Source organism: Hippocampus bargibanti, linkage group LG03 (genome assembly GCF_051943395.1).
Source record: "Hippocampus bargibanti isolate YZ-2025 linkage group LG03, ASM5194339v1, whole genome shotgun sequence".
Classification (NCBI taxonomy): Eukaryota; Metazoa; Chordata; class Actinopteri; order Syngnathiformes; family Syngnathidae; genus Hippocampus; species Hippocampus bargibanti.
Window position 1 is genome coordinate 16114222 of NC_142736.1, and position 17252 is coordinate 16131473.

General features: G+C 41.5%; 1 protein-coding gene and 1 long non-coding RNA gene across 2 annotated transcripts; one reads left to right on the forward strand and one right to left on the reverse strand.

Moving 5' to 3' along the window:
- Positions 1 to 1247: 1247 nt before the first annotated feature.
- LOC148900473 (uncharacterized) lies at positions 1248 to 13997 on the reverse strand. Its single transcript, XR_016114458.1, has 4 exons — positions 12719 to 13997; positions 4124 to 4192; positions 3967 to 4038; positions 1248 to 3757 (listed from the first exon to the last, which is right to left on the reverse strand). It is a non-coding gene; the product is annotated as an uncharacterized LOC148900473 (long non-coding RNA).
- On the forward strand, positions 13846 to 16701 carry LOC148900474 (uncharacterized). The gene is made up of 5 exons (XM_088992245.1): positions 13846 to 13971; positions 14045 to 14228; positions 14792 to 14949; positions 15115 to 15331; positions 16326 to 16701. The coding sequence occupies exons 1-5, from the start codon at positions 13894 to 13896 to the stop codon at positions 16436 to 16438; spliced, it is 750 nt and encodes a 249-aa protein (XP_088848371.1). The 5' UTR covers positions 13846 to 13893; the 3' UTR covers positions 16439 to 16701.
- Positions 16702 to 17252: the final 551 nt, after the last annotated feature.

Here is a 17252-nt window from a genome sequence, read left to right on the forward strand (position 1 = left end):
GGAGAGCCTGACCTGGGCCATACCTCACCATGAACACAGAAACAAATGAATCAGTGATTTGCAACGCGTCAGGAAGATGGTGCGTATTGTTGCTATTCAAGTTATTTGGAGAGAAGTGTGTGACCAACAGCAATCAATTGTGATGTTCATTGATCATCACATTTGCAAGTAGCAATGATTCTAACACCATATATGGAATAATAAATGTGGGATTTGTTTTTCCTGATTGATTGGATTGGATTGGATTGGATTGGATTTGCCTTTATGAGTCTCGCAGTGGAGAAATTTACATTTCACAGCAGCAAAGTTATGAAAGAAATGAAAGTAGAAAAGCAAAACACAGGAGCTGCTGGAAAGGCAGCCACTCTCGCGGCGCCGTCTTGAAGTCATAAGAACAAAAAAAAAACTAAATAACATAACATAACATGACAAAACAAAGACACAGAGAGACATTCATTCTTAAGCACTTTCTGTACCCTCTTTGTACATAAAGCAGTTCCAGATGAAAGAGGAGAGGATCAAATCGTCTCTTCACCAGTGGATCAGGGACATCATGGTGGAATGTGCACGTCGACTGCCAGCTAAATGTTGAAAGCAAACACGCAGCTGTAGCATCCATTGACGAAAAGAGATTGTCTCACATCTCCTGTCCCACATAAATCAGCTTCAATTCCATCCCGCAACAGTTCCATATACGCATCGGCGCTCTGCGCTAACGCTCCTTCCTTCTTATCGCGGGCTCCTCAAGCCATGTATCCATCCAGCCGCAGACTGTCCAACAGCACCGACCTTCCACTGAACAAAGCGGGGCTGTGAAGATGCTGCCCATCCCTTACGAAACGAAAATATATTGCAATACATGCAATAATATATTGTCATATATGAGGTGTTGAATTGCATTTTCTGACCATATATGTGTATATATTGATAAATATATTTTAAAAAGTGTTGCAATTGAGACCAAAAAATCGCACTATATTTTTCACATGTAATGGTCTGTATTTACATTTTACAACATATTGCAATATATAATCATATATATTTTAAATTACATGATCTCAGAGTCAGATAGACATGCAGAGGTAGAATTAATCCTTTTTAGATTAATTAGTGAACAAAAATGTTTAGAAATTTATTTTTTCCTTTGATTGTTTTATGTATAGTGTTCTGAGCTTGCTCAAATAAATAAAATAAGTGGATAATAGTTTTTGACGAAAATATCAATGACAAAAAACAAAAGTAGTCTTACAAAAATACAATTTATTTGGGGGGTCTACAGAATTGCCATGTACTTTGCCATGAAATTTTCAATTCTCCACACCGGATCTTGGAGGAATACATGCATAGAGGTTTGCAAATTTTGGTAAATCAATGAGCACACATTTTCTTTTGAACAGTGTGACATCAAATATCTGTTTCCTGCCACGGAACTTCCTTTTCAAACAAACTACATTTTCAACATTATTCAGAATACTATGTGATTTATCATACTGTCTCCCAAAAGCAAAGCACCTTCTGTTACCATGTTGCTCTACAAGAATGTAGTAGTATGCGTTGATGATGTTTCCATTCTGCATCAGTACAGTGAAGCTGTTTCTTTTCATTACCCCCGTGCACTCTTGAGAGTAATACAGCTGTCCGTTGACCAGAATTCTCTTGAATATTTTCACAAGTGTTTTTGGAGCGACTGCAAGTTGCTCTTTCATGACCAGTCGCTCTTCACTTGACAGTTCTCGAGAATAATGCAAACCAAGGGTTACAAATTGATCACTGAGTCGATCTAACTGCTTCATTCTTTTTTTGCCAGTTAATTTACTAAAAAGCTGGATGCATTCGGGAACAGCGTTTTTGAGTGAATTATTTCCTAAAATAGGCAATACTTGAATATATGTGAATTGTTTCATTATTTGCAAAGGGACACTCTGAGTGCCATGAAACATTTTCAGTATTTCACAATTGTATGACTCAAAGATATAACCAGAATGGGCCCACAAAGGTCCCCAATTCCTTACAGACTGTGATAAATGAAGACATAAATGTACGTTAAATGACACATGAATATTCCCATACAGTGTTTCAAATTGTTTCACAAAATCTACAACAAGTTTTTCAATTTTTTTTAAATCCGCCTTTGTAATAATGTCCTTGCAAAGTAAGAACATGAATGTGACAAGGACTAACCAATGCTGGTAAAACATGTTCCTTTCAGTAAAAATACACTATAAAACTGTAACCAATTCTGCCATTCTGACGCCTTCCAAAACTTCCTCTGTTGAAGAGATCGTGGCACTCTTGTGATATTGCAAGGAGGCTTGATTAGTAACAGCTGTTGATCAAGTTCGTTTACTCTATTGCCAATATAATATGGCTTTTTGTGATTATCACTGTCCAGCCACATGCTTGCCATTTGGCGAACCACTCCAAGGTGTACACTATGCATGTGATCAGGAGGCATACCAGATATGAAGTCAAAATGTGGAATATTTATCAGACATGTGGGTCCTTTAACACCCCTCACAGTTTTTTTTGTACATAAAGCCTCCTTTGCATCACATATGGCCGAAGTGCGGTCCCTCTTTGGAACATCTTTGTATGGGTACACACTGACTGTGCCATTTCCTTTCTCAACTTGTTCACCAGGATGCAAGCAGAGGCTGCATCCATACTGGCCATTAAACTGGGTCATGTTTTGAAGTATGGGCCTAGCTACTGAATCACACATCATGAGAGCACCCACAACTTTATATTGTTCCAAAGTGCCATTGCTTGTTATCTGAAAGCCCTCGCTTGACAACTTTTGACACTCTGAAATGAATGGCTTTAAAAAAGTATTGACATTTGGCTTTTTAGCACCAAACCACAAGCCAAAAAGTAAAACATTGTCTTTGCACACAAGGTGAGGTAGTTCATTTACAATCCCATATAATGGTATACCAAAGAGTGAGGATTTGAAAACAGGCACGCCATCACAATTGAGTGTTAAGGAGTATCCATGACTACAGTCAAGTGGGCCTCCAATTTTGTTCAGATTGCAGTACATTCGACCATTTCGAATATCTTCAAAAGAGTCAGAATTAGATGTGCCATCTCTTGACTTCAGACAATGCACAATATCTTCTCTTTGAAGAAGATGTTCCAACTGTGTTTGGATTGGCAAATATATGAAGTAGTTTCCATTCTTCAGTGAGTTTGTTTTATTCCAGGTTGTGTTGCATACAACGCATTGTCCATCACCATCCTGGTCACCAAGATAGTACTCACAGTTTGGACAAAATATGTGACATTGTAAATGACTTTCTACTGGCTTAAGTTCTTTTAGGAACAAATGCTTTGAGGTTAATTGTGTGTTTTCTGGACAGTGAATATTGATCAAATCTAGGAGATCTGAGAGAGCCGTGCCTGTGAGTCTGTGTCTCAAAACAAATGAAGCTATCAGTAGAAAATTCTGAGATTGGGTAAATCGTGAACCAGCATAAAGTGTCTCTTCGTTTTCCAGCTCACTACTATTTTTTTTTAAATGTGATTCTTCATGTACTGATTCATCACGACTATCTTCAAATAAAAGGGAAGATTTTCTTTCACTTTCAACAGTGGATGCAACACTGTCATCCAAGCCGTTATTGCTATTTGGTGACACTTCATTGCAATTAAGTTCATCGTTGAAGAGAGCTTCATCCTCTTTGGAACATTCATCCTCAAACAAGAGTGGGGAAGAAACACATCTGCCAACAGAATTGCTGCAGTCAGCATGCAGATTCTGCAATTGGAAAAAAAAAAAAAACAAAGTATCATTTTGTATTCTCAGCAGATACCATTTAGTTCTTGTAACTGTGAATTAGTCAAAAGTTTAATTCCGCACGATTCAAGACAGTCAGTGACAATAATCTGAATACCAATTTCACTTGATGGTCCAAGTGAAACAGGTTCTCAAGTCTATATTATTTACACTAAACAATTAAAACTTACATAGAGTCCAGGTCCTCCTGACAATCTTTCCTGTCCACTCCGGGTATCACATGGTGAGGAATCATCGGTTTCCTGCAGAAACAAAAAGAAAAAAAACAAACAAATATAATTTGCAATATCAATGTGAAATACAACAACATCTGGACAGGATACTCACCCCAATGTGGCTGACATGTGTTTCATGCCCATTGTTAGAATCAAAGTGAGCGGAATTCTTATCTCGGGTCTGTCGTTAAGAAAATAATAAAATGTGTAAAAACGCAGATTTTTTCAAACTGCATACGTATGGTCTAGTTTTCATTCATCGATGAGAAGGTTTCTTCAGCCGTCATCTGTACAAATTTGAAGGTTTCGGATGTTTCGCCTCCTATTTATATATCCATATATATATATATCCATATATATATATATATATATATATATATATATGTGTGTGTGTGTGTGACACCCGTCACATTGGTAATTTAATAATCTAAGCGCAACAACTCCGTTACATATATATATATATATATATATATATATATATATATATATATATATATATATATATATATATATATATATATATATATATATATATATATATATATGTGACGGGAGTCACAACAGTGACTGTCTTCATCTCCACGATGCTGCTGTATTAATGAAGACGAGACGCGTGGATGTGTCTTTTCATTTCTTTTATTTCTGCAACACAGTATGGCAGAAGGGATGGGTGAAGTCGCATGGGTTTCGTCTTGTGATTAACCTGAATCTCCTCGAGATTGTTCTCAAATGCAAAACATTGTAGATAACAAAACAGAATTAACAACGTGTGATCGTATAGTGGTTATTTACAGAAAAAGAGAATACAACACAAGTTCACTGTTATTTACAAGATGTCCCTGAACGCATCATGGGCGGAGACTCGGCAGAACACGCGGTGCGCTTGTAATGGCTGGCGCACAGTTCAACCAGCCACGGACACTCACGGGCAAATGAAACACGACACAAGAAACTAAATATTGTTCAATAAAAACGAAATGAAACAATTATTACCTGCAACACAGTATGGCAGAAGGGATGGGTGAAGTCGCATGGGTTTCGTCTTGTGATTAACTGCGCAATAGAAAAGCACTATGAAGCACATGTGCTTCAAAGTTCCACTCGACAAAACGTGAAGTAAATAATGACACAAAAAGTAATCTGGACTCGAAATGAATAAGGGAACTAATTAGATAACACTAGACAGTACAAAAGGGGAAACAAAATAAGATATTGTCATGAAAATGCGCGTTAATCGAGACCAACAGAAAATTGCGACTCACCCTGAATCTCCTCGAGATTGTTCTGGAAACTATGGGCGGGACATAGTGCCACACTGTGCGCCGTTGCGTCACTTCCTTCATAATTTAATAACCTAAGTGTACAACTCCGTTACATACACCCCCCTTAAATTATGCAGAAGTGAGGCAACATACACACGGAAGACAACAGAAAGACCAACAGGCACAATAGACAAGGTTATCGGGCAAGGATGTACAAGGAAGTCAATCATAGGAATTCTTCTTTCAGAAGTGTGAAGGAATAGGGTGGTTCAAAACCCATCCTATCACAGACTAGTAGAAATGCCATTTACATTTCACAAAACAGCACATAACAACACCCGTTACTGAGAAGCCATAAAGATAATGGCGACAATTGGCACACAGCACAAACCCAAAAAAAAAATCAAATGGTCATATTAAACCCACATTAATGTTGGCATCCCGACTCTCTGATAGGACATTTCACATATCAGCCTGTCAGGGGGTTTAACTGTCCTACCACATCTCGTGAAATTGATGGGGCCCTGTGTGTCTTGTGGTTGTGTGCAAATTACCGCCTCAAGTTCAGTCTCATCTGGGGGTGAGTCAGGGGTCGAGCGTGCTATGTCAAACACCGGGTCTGTGGAAAGTTCAGTCTGTGTGTGGATATCATGGCCTGCTGACAGACTTCTCTCACTGACATCCCCTCGACATGCATCGGCGGAATCATGCTCTGAAGAGAAGTGCTCATGTTCCTCTGTCTGAGCTGGAGACTGCATGACCCAGTTCTCAGTGCGCAGCTGAGTGTCCTCCTGATCATCAGGGACTGAGCTTTTGTCACTCCCACAATGTGCGTCCATCTCTGACCCCTCTGAACACGAACCAGGCTCCACCTGCCCAGAGAATGTCAAGAAGTCAACCGGGAGCAGTAAGTTCCTGTGTACGACCTTCTCTCTGCCTGTGGCATCATCTCGGATCCTGTACACATTGATCAACGGCTTCACAGACACCACGTCATAAGGGGTTGACTCCCAACGATCCGCAACCTTCCGCTTGCCCTTCTCGCCTCGATTGGCTAGTAGCACCTTGTCACCAACAGCCAATGGCGACCCCTTGACTTTGCGGTTGTAGATCTGGGCGTGGCGGGTCTGTTCCTTGGCTGCATGCTGTTGAGCAATTTGCACGGCTTCAGAAAGGTCTCTCTTCAAGGTGCTCACAAACTCATTGTGACTGACAACATTGGCGTTCTCCAAGACATGATGGAACATGATGTCAATGGGCAAGCGAGGGACACGTCCAAACATCAAATAGAATGGCGCAAAGCCCGTCGTCTCATGTACTGTGCAGTTGTAGCAGAAAGTCAACATATTCAACATTTGTGGCCATTTGGACCTAGACTTTGGGGGAAGTGTTCTGATCATCCCTCCAAGGGTCCGGTTGAATCTTTCTGCGATGCCATTACCCATGGGATGATACGGTGTTGTGTGGGACTTATGCACCCCTGCCATCTCAAGAAGATCCTTGATGAGTCTACTCTCAAAGTTGGCTCCCTGATCCGAATGGATCCTTTTGGGGAACCCATAAATGCAGAAGAACTTGTCCCACAGGCAGCGGGCAACTTGCTTTGCTGATTGGTTCCTGCAGGGGAAGGCGAGAGCCAACTTTGAGAAGTGGTCGGTGACGACGAGGACATCGGTGGTTTTCTTGTCGCCGGACTCTGCTGTCCAAAAATCAATGCATACCAGTTCCATTGGAGCCGAAGTGCGGATGTTCTCCAGGGGTGCCCGGGCGTCTGGCTCGGGGGTCTTACCCAAGATGCACCTCTGGCACTGCCTTACATGTTTTGTAATGTCTTTCTCCATCCCTGTCCAAAAGAACCGTTCACTAGCCAAGGAGAGTGTCCGAGAACAGCCCTGATGACCAGCCGCGTCATGCACACCATGTAGGACTTGGTGTTTCAGAGACCCAGGTATGACGAACTGAAAGACTCTTCTGTTCATGTGGCGATCTTTCCTTACTCTGTAAAGAGTCCCGTCACGAACTTTCAGCTTCTTCCAGTGCCTCAGCAACAAAAGAACACAGCTCGTCTCAGCTGCTCTTTCATGTTTGGTAGGTCTCATATGTCGCTGCACATAGAACATGACTCGGCCGACTGTTGAATCTTGGTGCTGCAGGTCACGTAACTGACTATGGGGAATGACAATGGAAGGGTCTTCTTCAGGTAGCTGTAGTGACAATGGGGTTGCTCCAGGGAGTCGAGAGGTCCCGCCAGTCTGATGGACGTCTAAAACTGCAGACACCTCCTGCGCATCAATTGCACTTCCAGAAGACTGATCAGGAGCTTCTCCCTGGGAAACTTCTCCATCATGATCACCAGCCATGTGGACAGCCTGACAGTTGGTGGTGAAACGGAAAGCATCCTGTACAGTCTCATTCACGACCCCTTGGACTCCATTGAGTAGGTATTGGTAGGGTTCTTTCACCAGGCGATGGCTCACGCAAGACTGAACGAAGGGTTCTTGACTCAGTGCATCAGCCACTATGTTCTTGGGCCCTGGGACGTACTTCAAGTCAAAGTCATATGCTGCCAGCTTCGACACCCACCTCTGCTCGCAGGCATCTAGTTTGGGCTTCGTCAGGATATATGTCAAGGGGTTGTTGTCAGACCATGCAGTAAAATGTCTGCCTTTTAGCCAGTGGGAAAACTTGTCACATACGGCCCACTTTAAAGCAAGAAATTCGAGCCGATGTGCAGGGTAGTTCAATTGGGCTCGTGACAGCGTTTTACTTGCAAATGCCACTGGTCTCGCAACCTTGTCATCAGGCTGAAGCTGGGAGAGGACAGCTCCAATGCCGTCAAACGATGCATCGACTGCCAGGATGAAAGGTTTCTCAAAGTCAGGGTGGGCCAACGTTACACTGTTTGACAGATCGTGTTTCAGAGTCTCGAAGGCAGTTTGACATTCAGTGGTCCAGTCCGCCGGTGTCAACTTCACATGACTTGATGCATCCGATGTGGGTTTCGACCTGCGTCTGGCCTTACCACGGGTTTTCTGGCCTGAAAGGAGCTTGAAAAGGGGCTTGGCCTTGATGGAGCAGTCCTCAATGAAGTGCTGATAATACAACACCATTCCCAAGAAAGATCTAATTTTCTTCTGCGAGGGAGTGAGGCCATCACTGTCCATTAGGTCTGGTACCTGTACACTGTTTATCGCTTCCACCTTTTCAGGGTCTGTCCGTACCCCTGACTCTGAGACAACATGGCCAAGGAACTTCACAGATCTCCGAAGAAAGTGACACTTCTTCGGAGCAAGCCTCAGATTATGGTTCTTCAAGCGGGAGAAAACCATCTCCAATCGCTCAAGCGCAATCTCTTCTGTCGGACCAAAGACCATGAGATCGTCAAGATAGCACAGGAGGCTGGTGAAGTTCTTGTCCCCGAAAATGGAAAGCATCATCCGCATGAATGTAGCCGGGCTGTTCGAAAGGCCTTGTGGCATCCGGTTATATTCATGTAGGCCAAATGGGGACGAGAAGGCGGTGTACTTCTTATGGTCCTCAAACAGGGGCACATTATAAAATCCCGAGGTGAGGTCCATGGTGGAGAAGAAGACATTTCCTCCAAGTGCGGCAAGAGCGTCAGCCTGATGGGGCAATGGGTGAGCATCGCGCTGTGTCCTCGCATTTAGCCATCTGAAATCCGTGCAGATGCCCAACTCCCCATTCTTCTTCCACACTAAGACCAATGGAGATGCATATTCACTCGTGGATTTCCGAATAATGCCTTTTTCTTCCATCTCATTGAGAGTCATTCTCAGCTTTTCATATTGACTTGGTGGCACTCTTCGATAAGGCAGGCGGAATGGTCTCTCATCCACGAGGTGTATCTTGTGCACAAATTCAGAGGCCTCTCCACAGTCCATCCTGTTCCGTGAAAATACTGCTTCATATCTCTCAATGAGTTGGAAAAGTCTGTCCCTCCACGTATCGGAGACAGCACATGCATCCAAGTCCAGATCATGTAGTCCAAGCTCGTCCAGTGCTATTTTGATGTCTTCTTTGGACCTTGGCCTTGCGGTGGCATTCTGAACAGATTGGGACATAATTTGGATGTTGTCAGGTTCAGACAAGTCTTCTGTCGCAATGCAGGGAAATACATCTGCCAGCTTTGTGTTTCTTCTCAACACCACTTTTTCAGTCGAGGGGTTGATGACCCTCACTGGGAGCCATCCATCGCCCCACATCGGTGTGATAATCCGGCCAACCAGAATCTTCCTGGATCTGCACCTTGCTTGAGTTGGTTCAACTATGACCGTGCTGCCAACTGACATTGGTGCGCAGGCGGGAAGCTTAGCCCAAACAAGATGTTCACTCTCTGGTTGCAACATCACACATTGCTGCAACTTCAGCGTGCCAACTTTGTCAGGAATCGTTCCACCCCTCCATTTCTCTGTGTTGGAAAGCAGTGAGAAAAAGTGGTGGGAGTCATCATCAATCGAACTACCGGGCTCTGACATGAGCCGCCAATAGCCTTCAGTCTTCCGCATCAGGTGAAGGATTTTCTTAATGGCATTGCTGCCAAGAATTATGTCGTCGGTTTGTCCAGGCACCACAAACATGGGCACAGCTAGCTTGCAATTGTACACGACTATTTCCAAATCACATATGGCCGAAGGCGTCACCTGATGACCACCACATCCTACAATGACAACGTCATCTGCAGAGTAACGTTTGATGTTAGGGTTGCACACTAACAATCGTGCCATAGCCGACTCACTCAATGTGCAACCAGTAGAGCCGCTGTCAATCATTGCGGTCAGGGAAATGCCTGCGACAGTGGCAGTGGTGTAGAACAAGCTATCTGACTTCAGGACCTTGTGTGTGCCTTGGAAGATAACAGTCTTCTCCGTGGGGACACTGGAAGTGAGGGACTCTAATATCGAATCAAGATCATCTGTCGAACTGTTGGGAGGGTCATGAACTTCATCCGCATCATACTCCCTTGGATGCGGAGACATTAGTTTCCCGACAGTAGTGATCTTGTGGGCTGCACTTGTGTGGGGCAGTTGCGTCTGGAGTGATCAGGTGAAAAGCACAGAAAACAAAGTCTTTTTTCGCGGCAGTGAATAAGCGCAGAATGGTCAGCGCTAGCACAGACAGCACATGGTAGCTTATTCAAACCGTCCACCATTGGAAGCCTTGACTTGCGTCTACCAGAGGCAGAGGGATTGTTAGCTCCTTGCAGCAAAACTCTTTCCAGCATGGAAATGACACGCTCAAGATTTGCGGAGTCGGGTGGCCTGGCTGAGTGGGATATTTTATCGTTGTCCTGACATGCTGTATTCTGAAGCATTTCACTTTTATTTACATGAATGGGTTGACTGTTCGCCGCAGCTGGAGTGGCAGTCCTGGGACTCATTTCTGTCTGGTACTCATCCAGGATGGCTTGGACCTCAACTGCCGACCATTTATCCACTGTTTTTGACCTAAATGTCATGGAAAGATCTTTGGATGGACAATTTTTAATAAACATCCGTGTTACGTCGAGGGAAGAACAGTCGAAATCTCTGCCCTGTTCTTTGAGACGATTGGTGGCAACTTCAGCTGCGTTGTTAAGCCTCAACCAGTAGTCATATGGGGCCTCCTTATCCCTGGGCAGCGTGGTGTAAAAGTCTGCTAGAGGGAGAGGTGAACCTTATGTAGTTCCTCATTAGGTCTTCCCACTCATCTACATTCATTTGATCAGTGTGGTCACCCTTGAAAGTCGGGGGTTCGCGAACTTTCCTGTGCGGTAGTATCAGACTGGAGTCAAGACTTTGTGTTGTTGTGTCAATGGGCGTGTCATGTGGGAATGAGGTGTTATGCATGGGGACGTTATGTGTTGGGCTGAGATGTGCAACAATGCTGTCTGCCAGCTCTGGCCAATGTGTCTAATTATGTCACTCACTGACCAACTGTCAGGTGACTGGGGTAAGGGATCTGTCACTGGTGTGTCAGGAGTCTGTGCGCTCGTCTAGATGCACTACACTGGGTCTGGGAAGGAACTCTGTCCCCACTAACATAAGTGGCCTCAGCTTGAACCTGCCCATTCCCCTCTACTACAACCTACACCACTCTGGATTACACTACACAACTGTTACACGGTTGGGAAGCCTCTACTTCTAGCAACACACTCATTCAAAGGTGTGCTACTGGTTAAATGTAAGGAGCTCATTCTTAGACTTAACACACGAAAACACGTACATGAAAAAAAAAACACACTAATTGCAAAACAGCAGGTCAGACAATTAACACACTACATGTATTTCCAAAACGGGGGTCGACACACCGTCCACCGAGTGATGGGACTGCACAGCGTCTTCATTGTGCAGCATCGCGGTCCCGGTCCGAAGTGGAGAGTCACTTGTGATCCGGGTCACGGCACCAATGTGACGGGAGTCACAACAGTGACTGTCTTCATCTCCACGATGCTGCCGTATTAATGAAGACGAGACGCGTGGATGTGTCTTTTCATTTCTTTTATTTCTGCAACACAGTATGGCAGAAGGGATGGGTGAAGTCGCATGGGTTTCGTCTTGTGATTAACCTGAATCTCCTCGAGATTGTTCTCAAATGCAAAACATTGTAGATAACAAAACAGAATTAACGTGTGATCGTATAGTGGTTATTTACAGAAAAAGAGAATACAACACAAGTTCACTGTTATTTACAAGATGTCCCTGAACGCATCATGGGCGGAGACTCGGCAGAACACGCAGTGCGCTTGTAATGGCTGGCGCACAGTTCAACCAGCCACGGACACTCACGGGCAAATGAAACACGACACAAGAAACTAAATATTGTTCAATAAAAACGAAATGAAACAATTATTACCTGCAACACAGTATGGCAGAAGGGATGGGTGAAGTCGCATGGGTTTCGTCTTGTGATTAACTGCGCAATAGAAAAGCACTATGAAGCACATGTGCTTCAAAGTTCCACTCGACAAAACGTGAAGTAAATAATGACACAAAAAGTAATCTGGACTCGAAATGAATAAGGGAACTAATTAGATAACACTAGACAGTACAAAAGGGGAAACAAAATAAGATATTGTCATGAAAATGCGCGTTAATCGAGACCAACAGAAAATTGCGACTCACCCTGAATCTCCTCGAGATTATTCTGGAAACTATGGGCGGGACATAGTGCCACACTGTGCGCCGTTGCGTCACTTCCTTCATAATTTAATAACCTAAGTGTACAACTCCGTTACATATATATATTTATATATCCCTAGGGATATAGAAATAGGGCCGATACGACCAGTCAGACTTTAGTTCGCTGACGAAGCCTCTTGGATAGGAGGCGAAACGCCGAAACCTTCAAATTTGTACAGATGACGGCTGAAGAAACCTTCTCATCGATGGACCACTCCTGTACGACTGAGAGCCTACACAGACATATTCTCAAAGTTCATTACTTACCAGATCCTGCTCGGGATCATCAATCTTTTCATCTCTCATTGCTTTCCTGAGTTAAAATAAAATACAAAATAGATTCATTTTTATGTTTCAATTCATGAGTCAATCCGTCTGATTCATCTCTGAGGAAACACGTACATTGCTTGAGTAAAATAACATTAACGTGAAAATAGTCTTACAAGTGTTAACACCATCGCTATTCTTATAATCGCTCCCCATTTTTCTTCTGTATAAAATCAGTATTAAGATGTTTGAAACAGTTAGCTTTGCCGTGTTCTGTATAGCCATAATTCAATGAAAAATACGAACCTTTTCTTCCACAAACGTCTTGTTCTTCTTGGAATATCCATATGATGAGCACCCAAGAGGATATATTTCCTTTTCAGTCGAAGTCGGTCCATTTTCTACTTTTGTTTTATTCCAATCATGATGAAAAAGCACTCTCTAACTTTGGTTGGTCGGTTGTGGTTTGGAAAAAGACGACGTAAAAAAATAAAAACACGAGTCATTTACTAGAATGCTTGGCGTATATGGAGCATGCGCAAAACAGTAATCACGAACCAACCCTCGCGATATTTAAAGCCCGCCCTCTGCTGAAAAACGTCGAATAGTTTAGGCTCGTAAAAGGAGCGGGAGAACTTCAAATCAATTTATTTGGGCACAATTATCACACAACAAAACAGAAGTGACACTGTCTTTTGTGGAAATGTCAAAATATAGGTTTGCACTTGTCAGTTGGGCCAAAGGGCCTGACAAAGACAAAACCAGCATCGTTCCACTGAGCTGGATAATTGACTTTGACCCAGCCACTACTGACAAGAAATATCTAGTAGAATGTCGAACGACAAACACCAAGAAACCGGTGAATGGATGGCCGGTCGAATTGGCTTTAATTCTACAGTTGGCAGGTAAGTCTTTCTTACACTCTCAAATTTGTCTTTCCGATTAGTTCCTTCAAATTGTTTTTTTGTTCTGTACAGAGGTCAAGCTATTAAAATGTGTATCCCATATTTCACCATTTTGCAGTGTAAAATTGGGACATAAATATTAGTTCTACAGTATTAGAAATCAAATTTGATAGAAATATATCCTTCTAAATTTGTGTAGAAAGAGAGGCTATACTGAGAGCTGCTGAGCGTGAGCTTCACTCGCCAGAATTCAGCTCGGAGATATACAGGATGAGAAAAGGAAAACGCATTTTCTTTGGTGAAGGCAGTGCCAGTGACAAAGCCTCTGGCACTGAATATCCAAAACAGGTAATCTAGAGTTGTCACATTATGTAACATGTATGCCATAATAATAATTAAAAAAAAAATCTCTTCCCTTTAGAAAAAAGCCAAAGTAGCAGCTCAAAGACGAATGGAAGAGGAAATACTTTCAGGGCACAGTCAATCCAGCCCTGGTACCGAAGAATCATCGAACCAGGAAACCTATGATTTGACAAAAGATCAGCAGAGCCAGATCAAGAACTTACAAGAAGAAAATGCCAAACTGCGCCACATTGTAGTTAAGGGCAAGTTTTGGATATTTCATACATACACAATATACCTGTGTGTAATATATATATATATATATATATATATATATATATATATATATATATATATATATATATAGACCATGTATGCTGCATTCACAGAGCATGTTCCAAGAATCACACACACGCACGCACACACACACACACACACACACACACACACACACACACACACACACACACACACACACACACACACACACACACACACACACACACACACACACACACACACACATAATAATGAGTAATTGAGGTTTCAAATTGTCTATGTGATTGTGCGTGTGTCAACCATCAATCACTGTCTGCATCATTTACACAGATTGTTGCTGTAAATAAACCATAGGTTAGCAAACCCGTTACAGCTATCGTACATAAAGTATCTGTCAATCCCATAACATGTTCCTCTTATTATACTTGTCACGATAGTCCCTTTTTGTAGCTCCTCGGAGAATATCGGTCTTCATGGTTACAGTGTAATATGCCCATTACATTATAGTTGCCATCTGTATAAGTTTGTATTCATTATTCTTTCTCAGAAATTCCAACATTGTTAAGGGAGGTGAGAAAACTTATCTCAATTCACACCACCAGCGTAGAAGTTGACAGCCGTCCTACTCAACATGCGGATGAACGTGGTGCTGAGAATGGTTGTCCGGGTGAAACATCAGTTTGCACACCCGTGAAACCCTCACAAGTATATATTTCATAATTATTACATCTCTAACATTAAAATTTAACACATTATTGGCATCAAATGTCTTTGAAATGTTTGTTTCTTCTTCATCTATGCATTCTAAAGATTGGAGTGACTTTCCTTATTTCCTTGTTCATGGATTTACATTGCTTTCATTCACATCAGGTGAAAATCGGGACGGACAGTGTCACAGTTTCCTCACATTGTTGGGAGACTGCAAAAACCTGTACCACAGCCAATGGGATGGCACGGGTGCTATTAATGGGACTCTTTAATCTCGAAGTCCTCCTGAAATCCAACCTTAAAGGCGGGTTGAGCAAATTGGACCCCAGTGCTGAGCGGCGGCAGGCTCTGGACCCAAGGAAACTTCAAGCCTTGCTAGGTAAATTAATCAGTCAGTTGTACTCTAGCTTCGTAGCATTTCTGCCAGGGGGATAACTTTCCTGTTGGTTATCCAGAAAATGAACATGGTTTGTTTGAGCAGCATGTCCTCAGGGTCCTCAACACATCTTTCTGTTGTTTAATTGCAGCGTCAGGCTTTTAAATTTTGTGTTGCCGTAAGCCTTTACCCCAATAGTAAGAGATTGAAGAAAAGCAAGACACAGGTGCTACTTATTTTCACTCAACATTAAATTTGAAAAAAATGTGAAAAAATTCAACTGCTGATTATTGCAACTGGTTCCATCTCTAATCAAAATCAATGAAAATGTATGGTTAGTAAATGCCTAATATTGTTCTGAAAACAATCTGAAAATTTTACATTTGTTTTTGCCTTGAAGGTGTTCTATCCCACATAAATAATTATAAATGCCTTAATTAACATAAAATGTTTCATGTCCCAATTTAAAGCTTCAAAAAGTCTGTAATTTGATTATGTAGGGCTTAATCTTTCCGCATGCCCTATTTTTGTTTCAAAACACCTTTTCTCAAAGTGTCATTGCGATGAATAAACCTACAGCCTGTTCATTTCAATATTATTGAGTTGGTGGGTGGTTTCTGTTCAGTTGCTGCATACTTGTTTTTGTTGAATAGATAACTTTAAATGTTCATTTTTTTAGGTCTTAAAAACGTTTAAAATAAAATCCTCAATCGCTTCAGAAAATCTAATTGGTGGTTACTAAAGTGACATTAAGGGAAATTAAATTGTAAAGTTATTGAAAGGGGATCTGAAAAAAATTGTGACGTTTACTTCAGAATAGTTGCAGGAGGACACATACACACGCACGCGCACACACACACTGTTGATACGTCACAATCCCAGTAGGGGGGCCATATTCATAGCCATTTTCCCAGGCAAAAAAAATCGTCCTAGGACGCCACTGACAATTAAGCAAGATGACTGGGATGGGTATAATCAACGTTTTTCTTTTCCACAGATGCTGTTGTAGCAGAATTTCCAACGGCCAAGAAAGCGGATTTGAGAAAGTCCATTAACAGTCGTATCTGTGAGCTTCGACACCCGATTAAGCTCAAAACTTTGAATTTGTGATTATACACATTTTTTATTTATTTTGGATGGTTTGTGTATTTGTTAAAGTTTACAGAAAATGTATTTTTCATAAGTGGATAAAGGGTTGCGTACAATTTGGACAATTTAATCAAAACATTGCTATTTAAGTTGTCATATTAGTATATCCACTTAGGTATTGTGTGAACGCAGTTATAGTGTTGCAAAAGGTATGTAATTTCGGTTCAGTTTTTTTTTTTTGTTTAAATGTTTCACTGAATATATTTAAACCTCAACAGAATTAGTTTTTTTGTGATGATGAAAAATAAAGGATGTTTTTGATACACCCAGTTTGTGTTTAGTGTTTAAAATGAAAACATGGTCATTTATGTATGTTTTCATATAATTTACAGATATTCACAATGTATTTTATCATATTAATCATGTATCTGTATGTAGTTGTGACATATATTTCCATATAATTTTACATACATAAAAATACATTGTATCATATATTCCTACATACATCACTAATATATTGTCTAATATATGTAGTAATATATGGTCGTAGTTATTTATAAATATAAAATTGCATATATTGTGTAGTATATAAATACATATATTACGAGTTATTTTTGAATATATTGCAATATATATGGAAAGCGGCAATCATTTGCATATTTTGCAATATATTACACTGTATAAAAATATATTGAACAATATATGATTTGACAATATATAATATATGGGGAAATACCATTGAAAACAATATATTTTTATATTATAATATTTGATGTAGTGGAAAATATATTTTGGATTACAGGCACAAAAAAAGCACAATGGCCCCAGAGCTGTC